At 43.7% G+C, this 17554-nt stretch overlaps 1 protein-coding gene across 1 annotated transcript in view; it reads right to left on the bottom strand.

The window, feature by feature from the left end:
* Positions 1-17554, bottom strand: part of Ralb (RAS like proto-oncogene B) — a 38400-nt gene that overhangs the window by 4987 nt on the left and 15859 nt on the right. Inside the window, exons 2-4 of the mRNA XM_090342967.1 lie at positions 11846-12008; positions 4786-4994; positions 180-357 (exon numbers count right to left, since the gene is read on the bottom strand). Of these exons, the coding sequence (XP_090199093.1) occupies positions 180-357; positions 4786-4994; positions 11846-11959 (501 nt within the window). The 5' untranslated portion in view covers positions 11960-12008. The remainder of the gene's footprint in view (positions 1-179; positions 358-4785; positions 4995-11845; positions 12009-17554) is intronic.

The following is a 17554-nucleotide window of genomic DNA, read 5'->3' as shown; positions in this document are numbered from 1 at the left end:
TTCCCCCACCCCACCCCCTTCTAAGGTTCTTCTAAGGGTCCTCACAAATCTCCAACCCACTGGAGTCCTTACCTATAGTTCTCACAAACAGATCCCCAAACCCAAACAACCGAGAAATCTAGGTTGTGCTGTGCCCACAGCCGACTCTAGGAAGCACTGCAGAGTGGACAGCAGCCTACCTTGTCCACGTTGGCGCGTGTTTTAGCTGACGTCTCCACATACTGCACGCCCCACTCTTCAGCCTTGCCCCTGGCCTCCTCGATGGGAACCTGCCTCCGCTCCTCCAAGTCAGACTTGTTTCCCACTACCAGCAGTGGGATCTTATCTTCTTCAGCCTTGACCCGGAGGATCTGCTCTCTACAGGGTTACAACAAGAATGCAGCCACTGAGAAGGCCAGAGTGGGAACCCAGTCCTGGCTACCCATCAAAAATAAAAGGCTTTTAATTTTGATTAAGTTCTAAATACTAAGTCCCAGATATTGTAATTAGAAATTCCCTCTTTGAACAATTGTTTGTTAAACTTGTCATTTAAAATATGATGTAAAGAGGCCGGGAATTTGGCCTAGTGGTTAAAGTGCTTGCCTAGCATGCATGAAGACCCGGGTTCGATTCCTCGGTACCACATACATAGAAAAAAGCCGGAAGTGGTGCTGAGGCTCAAGTGGTAGCCTTGAGAAAGTCCAAGGACAGTGCTCAGGCCCTGAGCTCAAGCCCAGGACTGGCAAAAAAAAAAAAAAAAAAATGATGTAAACATAAGCCATATAATGAATGATTGTTGTTCTTAAAAAATAAATAAATAAATAAATAAATAAATAAATAAATAAATAAAAATAAAAGGCTTTCCTGAGACCAGGCCATCTCTCCTAAGGCGTCTCTCAAGACAAGTCATTAGCCAAGAAAGGTGAGTTCACCAACTCTGGTCCACCTGGTTGCTCTCTACGCATGCAAATTCCAACATGGGAGAAGGAAAGATACCTTCGAATTCTGGGATAATAGTAAGGTAAAAGAAGTAGCTAGAGCCTGGTACAGGTGGCTCACAGCCGACTTACAGGAGGCTGAGATCTGAGGATTGCAGAGCAAACCCAGCTGGGGCAGAAAAGTACATGAGTCTACTATTTCCATTTAACCAGCAAAAAGATATAAGTAGAGTTGTGGCTCAAGAAACAGAACACCAGCTTTGAGTGGAAAAAGATAAAATGATAGTACCCAACCTGCTAAAGAATGGAACAAATTATTTTCCATTTTGCCTTTTTTCTCTACTTTTAGTTCTTAAAACAAAACGTCAAGGGGCCAGAAGTTTGGCCTATTGGTAGAGTGCTTGCCTAGCATGCATTTGATTCCTTGGTACCACATACGTAGAAAAAGTCGGAAAGTGGTGCTGTGGCTTAAGTGGTAAAGCACTAACCTAGAGAAAACCCAAAGACAGTGCTCAGGCCCCTAAGTTCCTGCGAGGCCTAGAAACACACGCGCGCGCACGCGCGTGCGCGCGCACACACACACACACACATACACGCACGCGCGCACGCGCACACACACGCGCACGCGCACACACACACACTCTCACATACACATTGTCTGTGGATTAATTTGATTTGGATTGAAATGTCCCCTTCATGAATAGAAGGTTGGTCCCCAGCTGTGACACTACAGGGAGGTAGTATAGGGGTGGAACCTTTAGGAGGTGTGGCCTAGTGGCCTAGTAGGAGACATATAGATCACTGCAGGGGTGAGGGGCACTCCTGAAAGGATACTGAGACTATGGCTTCATCCCCCCTCACTCTTTGCTTCCCAGAAGCCATGAGGTGAACAGATTCCTCCACAGGACACACTGCCATGACATGCTGCCTTACTACAGGCCTAATACGTGATAACTAGTGACCTCAGTCTGCAACTTTTTAAGTCATGGGCAAAAAAAAAAAAAAAAAAATCCTACATTCCTTTCAGTTGATTACCTCAGGTACTTTGTTCTGTAATGGAAAGCTAACTAGCATCTGCTGTTTATAATGACAGTGGTTGAAAAATTACACTTATAAATGAGAAACGGGAAGCATATATAGTAGAGAACATTGTAGAAGGAAAGTTATGCACAAAAGGTTATTTCTTTATAACAAAATAAACAGGGTGAGGGGCTGAGAATGTGGTTTGGTGGCAGGGCATTTGCCTAGCATGCATGAAGCCCTGGGTTTGATCCATTAGTATCACATAAACAGAAAACAGCACAAGTGGGGCTGGGGCTCAAGTGGTAGCATGCTAGCCTTGAGCACAGAGAGGTTAGAGACAGAGCCCAGGCCCTGAGTTCAAGCCCCACGACTGGCAAAAAAAAAAAAAAAGTACAAGGTGGGGGCCAGAAGTTTGACCTAATGGTAGAGTGCTTGCCTAGCATGCACGAAGACCCGGGTTCGATTCCTTGGCACCACATACTTAGAAAAAGCCAGAAGTGGTGCTGAGGCTCAAGTGGCAGAGTTCCAGCCTTGAGAAAAATCCAAGGGCAGTCCTCAGGCCCTGAGCTTAAGCCCAGGACTGGCAAAAAAGAAAAAAAAAAAAAAGAAAAGAAAAAAGTACAAGGTGTAGTGATGTCATAGGAAGAGGAGCAGAAGAAAGAAGAGAAAGAAGGAAGAATGCAGTCAAGAATTCAATGTAAGTGATGCTATGGCTCCGGGGATAGGGCGTACCCTTGTGCTGAAGAACTCAGGAACAGCACCCAGGCCCAGAGTTCAAGTCCCATGACCAACAAAAATAAATAAATAAGCTACTCTAATATTAGCCAGGCACAGTGGATCACACCTGTAATCCTACCTAGTCAGGAGGCTGAGATCAGAGGATCAGGGTTCAAAGCCAGCCTAGGCACAAAAAAAAAAAAGACATGAGACTCATCTCCAATTAACCTCTAGAAAACAGGAAGTGGGGCTTGGCTCAAAAGTAGCTTTGAGCTGAAGAGCTCAGGGACAACGCCCAGGCCCAGGGGTAGGGTGGAAGCCTTGAGCTGAAGAGCTCAGGGACAGCACCCGGGCTGAGTTCAATCCCCATAACCCACAAAAAATAAAAAAAGAATTCAATGTATACCCTACAGAATTAAGTAAGGGAAAGCCGGGCGCAGTAGCTCACGCCTGTAAACCTAGCTACTCTAGAGGATGAGGTCTGAGAATCATAGCTCAAAGCCAGCCCTGGCACTAAAGACCATCAGACTCTTATCTCTAGTTAACCACTAGAAAAGTGAAAGTGGCACTGTGGCTCAAGGAGTAGGACGGTAGCATTGAGTTGAAGAGCTCAGGGACAGCACCCAATCCAAGAGTTCAAGCTCTACAATTGACCAAAAAAATGAAGGAAGAAATGGGTTGGGAAGGATGAGTAAGAATGTTGAAAGGGGTGACACTGATCAAGATATTTGGGGAAGGGGGGGTGGTTGTGGGTCTTGAACTCAGGGCCTGGGTATTGTCCCTGAATTTTTGCTCAAGGCAAGCACTCTATCACTAACAGAGTGGAGCCACAGCTCCACTCGCGTTATCTGGTGGTTAATTGGAGACAAAAAAATCAATCAATCAATCAATCTTACAGTCTTTCCTTCCTGGGATGGCTTTGAATCATGATCACCAGATCTCAGATGCCTAAGTAGCTAAGATTACAGGTGTGAGCCACCAGCGCCCAACTAATAAAAAGTGTGTGTGTGTGTGTGTGTGTGTGTGTGTGTGTGTGTGTGTGTGTGTGTGTTTAAATTATCTTCAGCTGTGACAATGTAACTGAATCCATGAGGTGTCTCAAGCCCATCCTGTGAGGGGGCTGGGGCACAATGAAATGCTTCCTAATGCACTGTTGTTGCATTTCACTTCTTACCTAACCACTGGATCTAAAGAAAGAACAAGAAACCAGGCATGGTGGCTCCACCTGTAATCCTAGCTACTCAGAAGGCTGAGATCTGAGGGTCAAGATTCAAAGCCAGCCAGGACACAAAAGAACCCGAGACTCTTATCTCCAATTAACCTCTAGAAAATGGAAGTAGGGCTTGGCTCAAGGGTAGGGCGGCAGCCTTGAGCTGAAAAATTAAGAACTAGAAGTCCTATGTTCAGTAATCTACTCTGGCCACAAAGCTGGTAAAGGACAAAGGTACTCACTCCAGCAGAATCTGTGAGATTCTATAAAGCCACTGGATGTCCCTCTACTGCAGTCACAGCAAAGAGACATTCAGCCTCACTGCCCATGTCTTATAATCTCTAAATAGACTCCCTTCCAAAAAATTTTTTGTCAGTGTTGGGGCTTGAACTCAGGGCCTAGGAACTGTCGCTGAGGCTCTTTTGTGCTCAAGACTAGCACTCTACCACTTGCACCACGGTGTTATTTTGGGTTTTTGAATTGTTAGTCTCACAGGGACTCTTCTGCCCAGGTTGGCACTGCAATCCTCAGATCCCAGCCTCCTGAGTAGCTAGTATTACAGGCATGAGCCCCCCAGCACTGCCAAAATTATTTTTTAGTGAAAGAAGGAATAGTTTAGAGATAGTTACTCTTTGTTTCTTTGAGACAGGACCATATTCTGTAACCTCCACTGATCTCAATCAAACCCATGTTCCTCCTGCCTCAGCCTCCTGAATGCTGGGAATACAGGACTGTGCCACCAGAAATTTAAAAACAGGGAAGACTAAAGATTATAAATGTGGTGGGTCATAATGTGTCAAGGTTCTTCCTAACAGCAAGCTCATCCCTCTACCACACTGCTCAGCCCCAATGCTTTTAAGCCCAAGGCATAAGATGAAAAATCAAGGAAAGGACCTGGCCACTTCATGTCAAACACACCTGAACTCAGCTGTGGCTGTGAAGGACTCATGCTCAGTGATGGAGAACACGAGCAGGAAGCCCTCCCCACTCCGGAAGTAGTTGTCACGGATGGCAGCATAGTCCTCTTGGCCAGCAGTGTCTAGGATGTCTATCTGGACCTCTTCTCCATCCAGAACCACTTTCTTTCTGTAGCTGTCAGCTTTCGTAGGCTCATAGTCCTCTACAAACTAGGAAAACAAGCAGTGTCAGTGAGCAACAGAATTTGTATGTTTGTGTGAGTGTGTGTGTGTGTGTGTGTGCGCACGCGCGTGCGTGCGTGCGCGCGCACACACACGCCCACACATGCCATCCTAGGCTTAAACCCAAGGCCTGGGTGTTGTCTTAAGACTTTTTTTTGCTCAAGGTTAATGTTCTACCACTTGAGCCACACAGCTCCATTTCCAGTGTTGGGGAATTTATTGGAGATAAGCATCTCACAATTTCCTAGACAGGCTAGCTTTAAATTAGAGTCCTCAGATCTGAGCCTCCTGAGAAGCTAGCATTATAGGCATGAACCAACACCAAATGAACAATAGAATTTTAAGGGGAAAAGTTTCAGTATTTAGGTACTGTTTACAAACAACTATGTACTCAGTGAGTGCCAATAACACAAAATTTCTAAGTCAGGATAGAGAACAGCACTTGATATAACATTTAGCTTCTTTGTAACTCTGCATCCTGCCACTTTTTTGCCAGTCCTGAGGCTTGAACAACATAGGGCCTGTGCACTGTCCCTGAGTTTCTTTAGCTCAAGGCTAGCACTCTACCACTTGGGCAGATGTGGTACTAAGGAATCGAACTCAGGGCTTCATGCATGCTAGGCAAACAATCTACCACTAAGACACACTCCCGGCCCCTACCAATTATTTTTACTGTCATGAAAGAGGATATCCCCATTTTACAGAGGAAAAACCCCAAGCACAGAGCAGAACACTCAGTGCAGCACAGGGAAGGGTGACAATGACCATCTTACTCATCATTAGCAGAAATATAAAATTTACTTGAAAATCCATTTGGCAAGAGGAACCCAGAATTTAAACAACTGCATCAGGATAAACTCCACATGGGTCAAAGATTCACATTACAAACAAAACCATTCCAGTACTAAAGGAAAACGAGTGGCATCTTTTCATTATCCTAAAGTAGAGAACAAGGAGGTTTTATAAACTATGACTCAAAATCCAGAAGCAAGGGGAAAAAATGGTAAGTTAGACTACATAAAAAAGGAAATAAGGGGGGAAAAACCCACAAAGGCAAGAGAAAGCTGATCAATTATATGTAAGGTGGTCCTAGAAAAAAAGAGAGGGGAGGGATCAGTACAATAGGGTGATGGTACATAAGCAGAAAAAATTCACAAAAAATAAACACACAGAGGCTACACATTTAGAAATGTACAACCTCGCTAGTTTAAAGAAAAGAAGGGATGGGAAGTGGTAGAGACAGTGCATAGGCCCTGGGATCAAGCCCCAGGACTGGCAGAAAAGAAAAAGACCACTTTGCACCTACCAGTGGCAAATTGTAAGTATGTGACAAACTTCTAGAGATAGACACTCCTATACATTGCTAGTAGAGGCATCTCTATGAGAAGGACATTGTCAACATCTGGTAAAACCAAGGACTTTACTCTCTGCCCTAAGATCTCCTGCTTCCAAGATAATACCTCTAGATAATCAGTTTAAGAACTTAAAAAGTAACTCACGGAGGCACCAAGTATAATAATAATAAAAAAAGACTTCCTACTTGTTTGCTAAACTTGACATTTGAAATATGATGTAAAAATCAATGTTAATAATTCTTTAGTAAAAAAAGATGTCATAACACTCCATGTAGTAAATCCATATAATGGAATATTGTATAGCTGCATACAGGCTGGACACTAGTGGCTCACCCCTGTAATTCTATCTACTTAGCAGCTTGACATCAGAGGACTACAGTCTGAAGTCCTGAGATCCTTTTGCTAAAATAATCAGCAGAAAGCTGGGCTACAGGAATGAGTCACATACAGAGCACCAGCCTAATCAGTGGTGAACTTCAAGCTCTGAGTTCAAGCCCTGGTATCCCATGCACACATACAAGCCATACCATAAAGGGCAGTAGTTATATAGAGATATATAGGAACTCTAGAATATATAAATAAGGAAAGTATAGACTGTAAAGAATAAACTTTTCTGGGCACTGGTGGCTCATACCTGATCCCTAGTTACTCAGGAGGCTGAGATCTGAAGATCAAGATTTTCTGAGCAGGAAAGTCCACATGAAAGTCTTATCTCTAATAAACTACCAAGAAAAAAAAAAGGCTGGAAATGGAGCAGTAGCTCAAATGGTAGAGGACTACCCTTGAGCAAAAGAAGCTCAAGAACAGCATCCAGGACTGAGTCCAAGCCCCAAGATGAGCAAAAAAAAATAAATTAACTAGCTAACTTGAGGGATTAGAGGTAGTGTGCCTGCCAATGATCAGTCTGAGTCCCATTCTTAAATGGGGGAGGCGGGTGGGATAAACTTGATATATGTATAACACACATATGTATATTTGATGAAGGAAATAGGCCAAAAGAACAAAAACCAACTTAAAACTGTTAAACAGAAAAACTGGAGGAAACCCAAGTGTTTATTTGGTAATGAAGATACACAGAAAAAGAACTTAAATAATTCATGAGACTTTGGAACAGAGTATTTTGATAAAATTCATTCTACTTAAAAAAAACTCTAAGGACAAAAATAGTCTAGGAAATATGAAACTTCCCCTCTCTGTGGCTGTGTTTAGTAATAATATCAAAGTTATTTCCTGTATACTGTGTAACACATCAGATGCATAATCTTTTTGTATATTTTTATTTTTAAAAATCATTAGCAAGGAGGAAAGCAAAGAGGTGACATTATCCAGAAAGAAAGAAAGAGAGAGAACGAAGAAGAAGAAGAAGAAGAAGAAGAAGAAGAAGAAGAAGAAGAAGAGGAGGAGGAGGAGGAGGAGGAGGAGGAGGAGGAGGAGGAGGAGGAGGAGGAGGAGGAGGAGGAAGAAAAGTACTCATTACCTGATTTATGATATGGTAACCCCTCTGTACATCACCTTTATAATAATTTTCTTTTTGGCCAGTCCTGGGGCTTGAACTCTGGGTCTGAACACTGTCCTTGAACTCTCTAAAGGCTAGACCTGAACCACTTCAGCCATAGCATGACTTCTGGCTTTTCCTATGCATGTGGTATCAAGGAATGGAACCCAGGTCTTGGTGCATACTAGGCAAGCACTCTACCACTAGGCCAAACTCCTGGCTCCCCAAATTTATTTTTAAAAAATCAATAGTATAACTGGGCACGGTGGCTCACGCCTATAATCCTAGCTAGTCAAGAGGCTGAGACCTGAGGATCTTGGTTCAAAGCCAGCCAGGCACTAAAGTCTGAGAGACTCTTATCTCCAATTAACCTCCAGGGGTAGGGCAATGGCCTTGAGCTGAGGAGCTCAGGGACATAACCAGGTCCAGAGTTCAAGCCCCATGATGACCCCCCCAAAAAAAATCATTAGTATACATAATGGCACAAAGGGATTTCATTTGTTATTTTCATTCAGACACATGATTTTAACAGTCATTCAGATTAATGCAGAAGAAAGTAAAATGGTTATTTGGCTTTCTGACAGTTTTAAATATAAACCAAATACTAATTCTATAGGCAGTATGTCTACAGATCTGAATTTTTTGTTTGGATACTTTTCTTATTAGCACACGAGTTATATAAGAGCTCCCATTGTGGTGGCTTCCATATGTGAGCTATATTGTCACACATATGCTCTGTGTCACCACCACCCCTCCACAGTGCCAATGAGGTGCTCTGATGCTAAAATAGAGACATTCAGAAAAGTAGTACGCTGCTAGCTCATGTCTCTAATCCTAGCTATTCAGGAGGCAGAGGCTGAGGATTGCAGTTCCAAGCCAGTCCAGGCAGGAGAAGAGAGGAAAAAACCAAAGAACTAAGGAACTAAGCCACACACCACATACTTGTTTTCTTTTCTCTCTCTTTTTTTAAATTTTCTTTATTTGTGCCAATCTTGGAACTTGAACTCCAGGCCTACGTGCTATCCTTGAGTTATTTTGCTCAAAGTTAGGGCTCTACCACACAGAACCACTTCTGGCTTTTTCTGTGATTAACTGGAAAGAGATCTCACAGACTTTCCTGCTCAGGCTGGCTTCAAATGGTGACCCTCAGATCTCAGCCTCCTGAGTTGCTAGGATTATAGCCTGGGCTGGCTTTAGAATCACCATGAATCACAATCCTCAGATCTCAGCCTCCTGGGTAGCTAGGATTACAGGAGTGAGCCACCAGCACCTGGCTCTAATAGGTTTTCTTGTTCTATTTTCAAACTTGCAAATAATCTTATGCCAATGATTGAAAAATTACCTACAGAAAACACAATACAATTTAGCCTTTCCTCTAGCATTGTTGATGGAAACTCTCTTATAGTGAGAGTTTGGAAAAGGGTTTTTAGCTTACTAGCTACACAATATTAGCAGAAGTGCAAGTTTTAAGACCACAGTCTGCCTCTCAGTTCTGTGACTATGGATTCAACCAACCACAAATGAAAACTGTCTAGAAGAAAACCTGAACTGAACATAACACAAACTTTTTTTTTTCTATTACTCCCTAAACAACACAGTATTACAACTACTCAGTCTAGACATGGCTTGAAGTATATAAAAGGAGTGTGTAGGTGATAAACAAATCCTTTGTTACTTTATGGAAGGAACTCAAGGGTCTGTGGACTTTAGTATCTGCGGGATCCTGGAGCGAATCCTGCCCAGTTATTAAGAAACAAGTGTCCTTTCAGATCTAGGAACCCACTAGCAGCTTCTACCTCCAGGCTTTACTCCTTTTCTCCACAAAGCAGTACCGGGCGTCATAGTACCTATTCACATGGGGTTCTGCCCAGTGCACCTCCCCTCACAATGCTGGTGAGTCAGCCATGGGGGCAGGGCTATTCCTGCAGCCACTGGGAACTCCACCATTGTTCCCAACCTGTCATCTGCGCCAGCTCAGTCTCCCCAGAGCCAGAAGCCCCTCCAAAGCTCAGTACAGGATGCCTCAGGGAGGAAACTGAGCTGCACTGCCCAGCTCTAGCATCTCTCTGGCAAGTTTCACAACCGCCGGTGTGTGGGTGCTGTGGACAGAATGAGGCCTGAGGTGGAGGCTCTGCTCCGAACACTGCCTCTGCCTCAAGTTCCAGCAAACACCAGAATCAAGGCTATGCTGTCATTCTGGATCACTCACACTTTCCACATTGAGCATTGTGAATCTGGGTAAGGGTGGTGAAAGCTTTTCCTTGCTGCGTGGAGTTAGGAAAAACTTGATGTCTATCGCTTGGGAAAAGATTAGTTTCTAATGACAACTCTGCTTCTCTTCCCAAACTGACTAGTCACAAAGCCAAGTATCTGATGTGTTCTTTGGAATTTCCAGTTTGTGGAGCCAGGTGTGGTGGTAAACACCTAGCTATTCTGGGGGCGGAGATAAGGAGGATAAACCCAAGAAAAAAGTGAGAGTCCACCTTAACAAATAAGCTGGGTGTGGTAGCATACACCTATAATCCTCTCTACACTGGAGGGATAGGTAGGAGGATCATCCTGACATCAGCCCCAGGTAAAAAAGTGAGACACTACAGGGGAGGGGAGACTGGGGAGAGGGAACTTGTAAAAACTAGAGTATAGAAGTCTTAAGCCCAGTAAACAGGCACGAAAGTCTGTGATACTCTTATCTCCAATTAACCACTGTGGCTCAAGTGGTAGAACACTAGCCAAGAGCAGAAGGGCTCATGGACAGCGCTTACACCAGAGGTCAAGCCCCATTACTGACAAAAAAAATGTCTAAGGGTGGGCCTGAAGTGTGGCCTAATGGTAGAATACTTGCCTAGCATACACAAAGTCCTGGGTTTGATTCCTCGGTACCACATACACACACAAAAGCTGGAAGTGGTGCTGTGGCTCAGGTGGTAAAGTTCTAGCCTTGAGAAAAAGCTCAAGGGCATTGCCCAGCCCCTGAGTTCAAGTCCCAGAACCAGCCAAAAAAAGTCTAAGGGCATGGTTCAAGAGGTAGAACACTTGCCTAGCAAGCATGAGGCACTGAGTCCAAACCCTAGTACTGAAGGAAGAAAGAAAAAACAAACAGGTTGTATGAGTTTTCTATTACCAAGACAAAATTTCTAAGAAAAAAGGAGAAGTGGCGCTGTGGCTCAAGTGATAGAGTGCCAGCCTTGAGTTGAAGAGTGTAGGGATAGCATTCAGGCCCAAGAACAGTGCTCAGGCCCTGAGTTCAAGCCAGTCCTATCACATAAGCCATAGCACCACTTGTGGCTTTTTCTATTTACGGAATCGAACACAGGGCTTTATGCATGCTAGGAAACCACTCTACCACTAAGCCATTTTCCAGCCCAAGAAATGTATTCTTTATCTGACTTACATAAATGTAAACCCACTGTACATCACCTTTATAAGAACAATTTAAAAAAAAAGAGAGAGAGAGAACATGTTTAGGGGCTGGGATGTATCTTAATGCAAATGTAGGCCCTGTTGCAAACAGCACATCATGGCAGGAGCAGATGGCAGGGGAAGTTGCTCACATCGTGATAGCTGGAGCAAACATAAAAATAGGAAGGGGCCAGGATCTAATATCCCCTTCTAGGACATGAGCCAATGACCTAACCCCTCCCACTAGGCCCTTCCACTTACCAACAGCACCACAGGTTGAGAACTGAGCTTTCAACATACGACTTTTGGGAAACATTTAAGACAAACTATAGCACCTATACAAAGGCCTCCTTTGCCTCTGTCAGAAAGCATTGTGACAAATCACTTCGAATGACAACATAAATAATGGAAGCAGAGACTCCTTCCACATCTGCCAGAGTATATGCTAGAGCTCCCTGTATATATGCAACTATCTGGAAACTAGCCACACACATCTCTATGAATCCCTATGCATGCAGGAGGTCAGGCACAGACACAGCTGTAGCAGAGGCAATGCATACACAGGAGACCCATCACCTAGGCAGTCTTACCTCATCGTACATAAACTGAAGCGTCAGGGCCGACTTGCCCACTCCTCCACTGCCAACCATGATGACCTTGTGAAGGGCCAAGGAACTCTGGCCCTTGCTCTTGTTTGCAGCCATCCTGCTGGTCTGAGGTGGCGATAAACAGACAGAAGACCCAGGTAGACAGCTGCCGATGACAAAACCAAAGATTTAGAGGCAGTGTGCTTTCAGCCCAGCTGAAACCAGATGACATCCCTATACTTTCAAAAGCTTCACCCAGATATTCCAACTGGGGGTTCTTCTAGATTCTGGCTGGAGACAAAGGCCCTCTGACTCTCCAGGGGTCACTTACAACATCTGGCCAGGTCTAGAAGAAAAAGAAAACTGGCACCAATCCATGCCTGTATCACTGGGGAAGGAAATGGGAACCTTGTCACTCAATCAACACATGCCCTGAGGGGTGGTGGGGATGGCAGAGTGAGCAAACTGTTCCAAGCTCCCTTCCCCTTCTCTCCCTCAGTCACCTAGAGTGCAGTACAGTAACAACCCAGTGACTTAAGCCTCCAGTTCTTTACTCCAATCCCTCTCCTTGTCCTAGTGTTTCTACCCAAATGCACAATGTGTCACACACACTTACAGTAACACACACTCGTATACTCATTCACAACTAGTAACTAACACATGCACTCTCTCACACATACTAACACACTCTTTAACACAAATTCCCACATTCACAGTACCTCACACAGCCCATACATGAATAGTAGTGGTCAGCTGAAGAGACAAATGAATTTTTTTTTCAGTTGTGAGACTTGAACTCCGGGCCTGGGCAGTAGCCTTGAGCTGAAGAACAACAGTGCCACTTCCAGTTTTCTGGTGGTTAACTGGAGTAAGAATCTCATGGGCTTTTGTGCCCGGGCTGGCTGTGAACCATGATCCCCAGATCTCAGCCTCCTGAGTAGCTATTGATTACAGGCGTCAGCCACAACACCTGGTTGACAAGTGTATTTTTATAGTAACTGTCCCTTCAGGACACAGTGTACCATTCAGAGCACCATATAATTATTTAGTCCAGATTTTATTTTAAAAGATTTATCTCTTTTTTTTTTCTTTTGGTTGGTTGTGGGGCTTGAACTCTGGACCTGGGCACTGTCTCTGAGCTCTTCAGCTCAAGGCTAACATTCTACCACCTGGAGCCACAGCTTTTTGGTGGTTTTGGGTTTTTTGGTGGTTAATTGGAGATAAGAGTCTCATGGACCTTCATGCTGGGCTGGCTTTGAACTATGATTCTCAGATCTCAGCCTCCTGAGTAGCTAGGGTTACAGATGTGATTACAGCCACTAGCACCTGGCTAAGACTTATCATCTTATAAAGAAGTTTCAGTATAGAGATCTAACCAACATGGAATTGAAATACCCTTCCTCTGGGTTTCTTTAAAGTAACATTTCAAAAGTAACAGGCAGGACGGGAGTTTAGCCTAGTAGAGTACTTCCCTAGCATGCACGAAGACCCGGGATTCCTCAGTACCACATACATAGAAAAAATCGGGAAGTGGTGCTGAGGCGCAAGTGGTAGAGCTCTAGCCTTGAGAAAGTCCAAGGACAGTGCTCAGGCCCTGAGCTTAAGCCCAGGACTGGAAAAAAAAAAAAAAAGGAATAAGCAGCCCGTTTGCCCTCCTCGGAGGCAAAGTAAAATAAGTATAGCAGATTGGCATGGTGGGAATAGGTATTCTTGGGAAATCAACTTAACACATCCCCAACACATTCCTCATGGGTTGAGGTGCCAAAAGTCTCCACCAATCTGTAAGGGAAAGCCTCATTTCACCCACCATGCCCCAGTAAAGCTGAAAAGTGTCTTGAGCTGCAGTCTGGGCCCATCATTTGTGAGTTGTGTGACCTAGCAATGGGTGCTGTTTCTCTACCCTCCTTTTCTTATATGAAAAGACAACCTCACCTATCACCTTGTTCAGGATAGTGTCCAGGACTGAGTGTGCAACGCAGGACACAGGGCAAACACAGCAGAGGTATAGTAAGGTTGGCTGCTTCCCTCTATGCACTGAAGAGGATGCTTTGTTTTCTTTTGTGTGCCTGCACTGACTCTTGAGCTCAGAGCCTCATGTTCTCATTTGGCATGTTTGCTCAAGATTGGTGCTCTACCACTTGAGTTATACCTCTACTTCTAGCTTTTTGCTGGATTGGGGTCAAAGATCCTCAGACCTTTCTGCCCAGGCTGGCTTCAAACCATGATTCTCAGATCTCAGCCTCCTAAACAGCAATGATTATCATCATAAACCTCAAGCACCTAGTCTAAGAGGATTTTTTTTTTTCCTCTGTGGGTCATGGGGCTTGAACTAGGCCTGGGCACTATCCCTGAGCTCTTCTGCTCAAGGCTACCCTCGAGCCAAGCCCCACCTCCCCTTTTCTAGAGGTTAATTGGAGATAAGAGTCTCAGTTCTTTTGTGCCCAGGCTGGCTTTGAATCTTGATCCTCACATCTCAGCCTTCTGAGTAGCTAGGATTATAGGCATGAGCCACCATGCCAGGCTATAAGGATGCTTTTCTAATGACACATGATGGATGCTGACTTCTAGTGTTGCTGACAAGTTAAAATGCACCCACTAGAAAAATTAAATGAAATACACACACAAAATGATGGAAAAAAATAAGGCTTTCTCCTAGCTGCTCTAACAACATTCTATTTTCTGTCTCAACCAAGACTCGAATGGGACTGATATGGAGTACAACTGGCCATGGGAACTTCTGAAGATTAAGAAGTGATTCTGACAGCCAAGGCTGGGAACTGCTTTGGAAAGGAAGAAATGCCCATGAGAAGAATGGGTGCACAGAGCAGTGAGGGCTGCTATCCCAGCCATCCTGGGTGCCTGCTGCTCTTGCTAACGGGATCCCTCCTTCCCTCCCTCCCTCCCTCCTTCTCTCTCTCTCTTTCTCCGTCCCTCCCTCTCTCTCTCTCTCCCTCAATATCTCTCTCTCTCTCTCTCTCTCTCTCTCTCTCTCTCTCTCTCTCTCTCTCTCTCTCTCTCTCTCTCTGCTAGAATTTCTATCCTCACTCACAGGGGATATTAAAAATGAGAATCAGCAGTAAGCAAACATCTTTGAAGAAGCAAGCACACACCTTTAGGTAAAGAGGACTAGAAAACCTCAAATCCGGCAAAAGAAACATGACAAAAATGTTTATGTGAGTCCTGCTGTAGGGAAGCTTCCCCTAAAACACTGCAAGCAACCATATTCCTCTAAAGCCAAGAAATTAATATGCATAGCCATCCTAGGCCGAGCCCCAGGCCAAGCACAGAACAAAGCTTCTCTGGGAGGCAGAGAATGAAGGTGGTTCAGAAGTCCCTGCTAAAGCAAACATGCTGATGGGCAACCCAGTAGAAAATTGGAAAAAAAAAAAATCACCTTGCAGGATTAGCTTTCTCAACCACCAGGATTCCACCAAAAGCAAATATACCAAGGATCACCCAATCAATGAATCAATGTAAACAAAAAAAAATTTTTTTAATCAAAGGAAATGTCATTATCAAAATACCAGGAGACCCCAGATGAATGTACACAAAAGAGCAAAACATGTTGAATGAGATAAGCCAAGACCAAAGGAACAAAAGGTGCATGGTCTCCTTAATATGTGGGTATTAGATCTAAACAATACAAGAGTAATGACTCAATACTCAGGTACTCCAGGTCACTGACATAAATTTGGAGATATAAATACATCTATATAGACATATAAGTCTATGATGGGAAATATATTGATATACAGATCAACATGAATCTATGACATGTAAAAACTCAGCTTAATTTTAATTATGTTCATAAATTTATATGCCAGTGATTGCATACAGAGGTTCTTTTGATTATAGAACATGACATTTGAAATATGATGTAAAAACTTTTAATAAAAGTGAAAAAAACAGCCAGGCAGGTGGCTCACGCCAATAATCCTAGCTACTCAGGAGGCTGAGATCTGAGGATCAAGGTTTAAAGCCAGCTCAGCACAAAAGAACCTGAGACTCTTATCTCCAATTAACTTCTAGAAAATGGGAAGTGGGGCTTGGCTCAAGGGTAGGGTGGTAGCCTTGAGCTGAAGAGCTCAGGGACAACGCCCAGGCCTAGGTGTAGGATGGTAGCCTTGAACTGAAAAACTTAGGGACAACACCCAGGACAAGTTCAAGCTCCATGATCCCTCGCCCCCACAAAAAAAAGTGAAAAAAAAAATCAAATATATGTGTGTGTATGTGTATATATATACATATATATATGAATGCTGAAAGCTCACTTAAGCAAAACCGCTAGTAAAGTTTGTTGGTTTAATCACACTATATTTTATTTTCAATTACAAGTTCAGTGTAATGAAAATAATAATAAAATAAAAATTAAAAATACCAGGAGAGCCATCAGTACTGGGCTGAGATTTAAGAAGCAGAGATCTGAAGATAACAGTCTGAAGCCAGGCTGGGCAGGGAAGTCTGAGACTCTAACTCCAATTAGCTATCAAAAAACAAGTGGAGCCGTGGCTCAAAATAGCTAGTCTTGAGCAAAAAAGCTCAGGGACAGAAGCACCCAGGCCCTGAGTTCAGCCCTACCACAAAAAAAAAAAAAGCTGACAAAAACCATTCTGAATGCCTATAACAGGTGCTGGTGGCTCACACCAGTAATCCTAGCTACTCTGTAGGCTGAGATCTGAGGATCACAGTCCAAAGTCATCCTGGGCATGAAAATCCATGGCATTCTTATCTCAAATTAACCACCAGAAAACCAGAAGCAGCACTGTGGCTCAAAGTGATAAAGGACTAGGCTTACACTGAAAAGCTTAGGGACAGTCCCCAGGCCAGAGTTCAAGCCCCATGAACAAAGGGGGAAAAAGTACTTAAATAAGAAGTTTCAATGCTCTGTAATAAACTTACATACCAAAAAATAACATCTTTTTCAAAAAAGCCCCTACAACCCTGTCACCTAGAGACACATTGGCTGCCAGTTTTTCAGTTTATTCAGATTTTAAACCTGCTTATGATTATATTTAGATTTAAACCTGTTTATGATTATATTTGCACATCATTTTTGTGATGTTAATTATGTTTTCTGGAGCAGGCAACTGCACTTTAGGCAGCTCTAAGTCAAGGCCTATATTCTACTCTGCCTGCTATCAACTTATCTGCCCACCTCAGACTCACCTCTACCTTCCCCTCTTCCTTCTCCTCCTTCTGCTATTCTACACTCTTTAATAACTGAGCTAAGCAATTAGCTAGATAATTAAGCATATCTGAATTGGGACTAAAACAGAACAAACAGGGATAAGGGACAGGCCCCCTCATCATGCTTCAGTTTAGAAATGGGAAACCTCTTTTGCCAGCATGTCAGACCCCCAACTGTTTCCTACTGAGCTGAGGCTGGCAAATGGGGGCTTCAACCCCAGGCCTTGCTTCTGCGAACTATAAGAAATTAGACACACATTTTTCCAGGTTTTAGATGAGAGTCCTTTCAAACACATACAGCCAGCCAACTAATTCTGAACTATTAAATTTTTAAAAAAGCCAATTTTCTGGGGGAAAAAAATGGTAACTGAAGATCATGGTAATTGAAGACCAACAAAAAGATGTGTGTTCTAAGCCTCTAAAGGGAAATAATGCCTGTGGAGATTTCCAATCAGGGTCCTGCCTCAGCCAACTTGGCAGGCTGAGGGGAAGGGCAGGAGGAAGCAGAGGTGGCAACCAAGTGAT

This window comes from Megascapheus bottae, chromosome 12, assembly GCF_031878675.1.
Source record: "Megascapheus bottae isolate mThoBot1 chromosome 12, mThoBot2.hap1, whole genome shotgun sequence".
Classification (NCBI taxonomy): domain Eukaryota; kingdom Metazoa; phylum Chordata; class Mammalia; order Rodentia; family Geomyidae; genus Megascapheus; species Megascapheus bottae.
The sequence above is the reverse complement of the archived record's forward strand: the minus strand, read 5'-3'. Positions and strand labels throughout refer to the sequence as shown.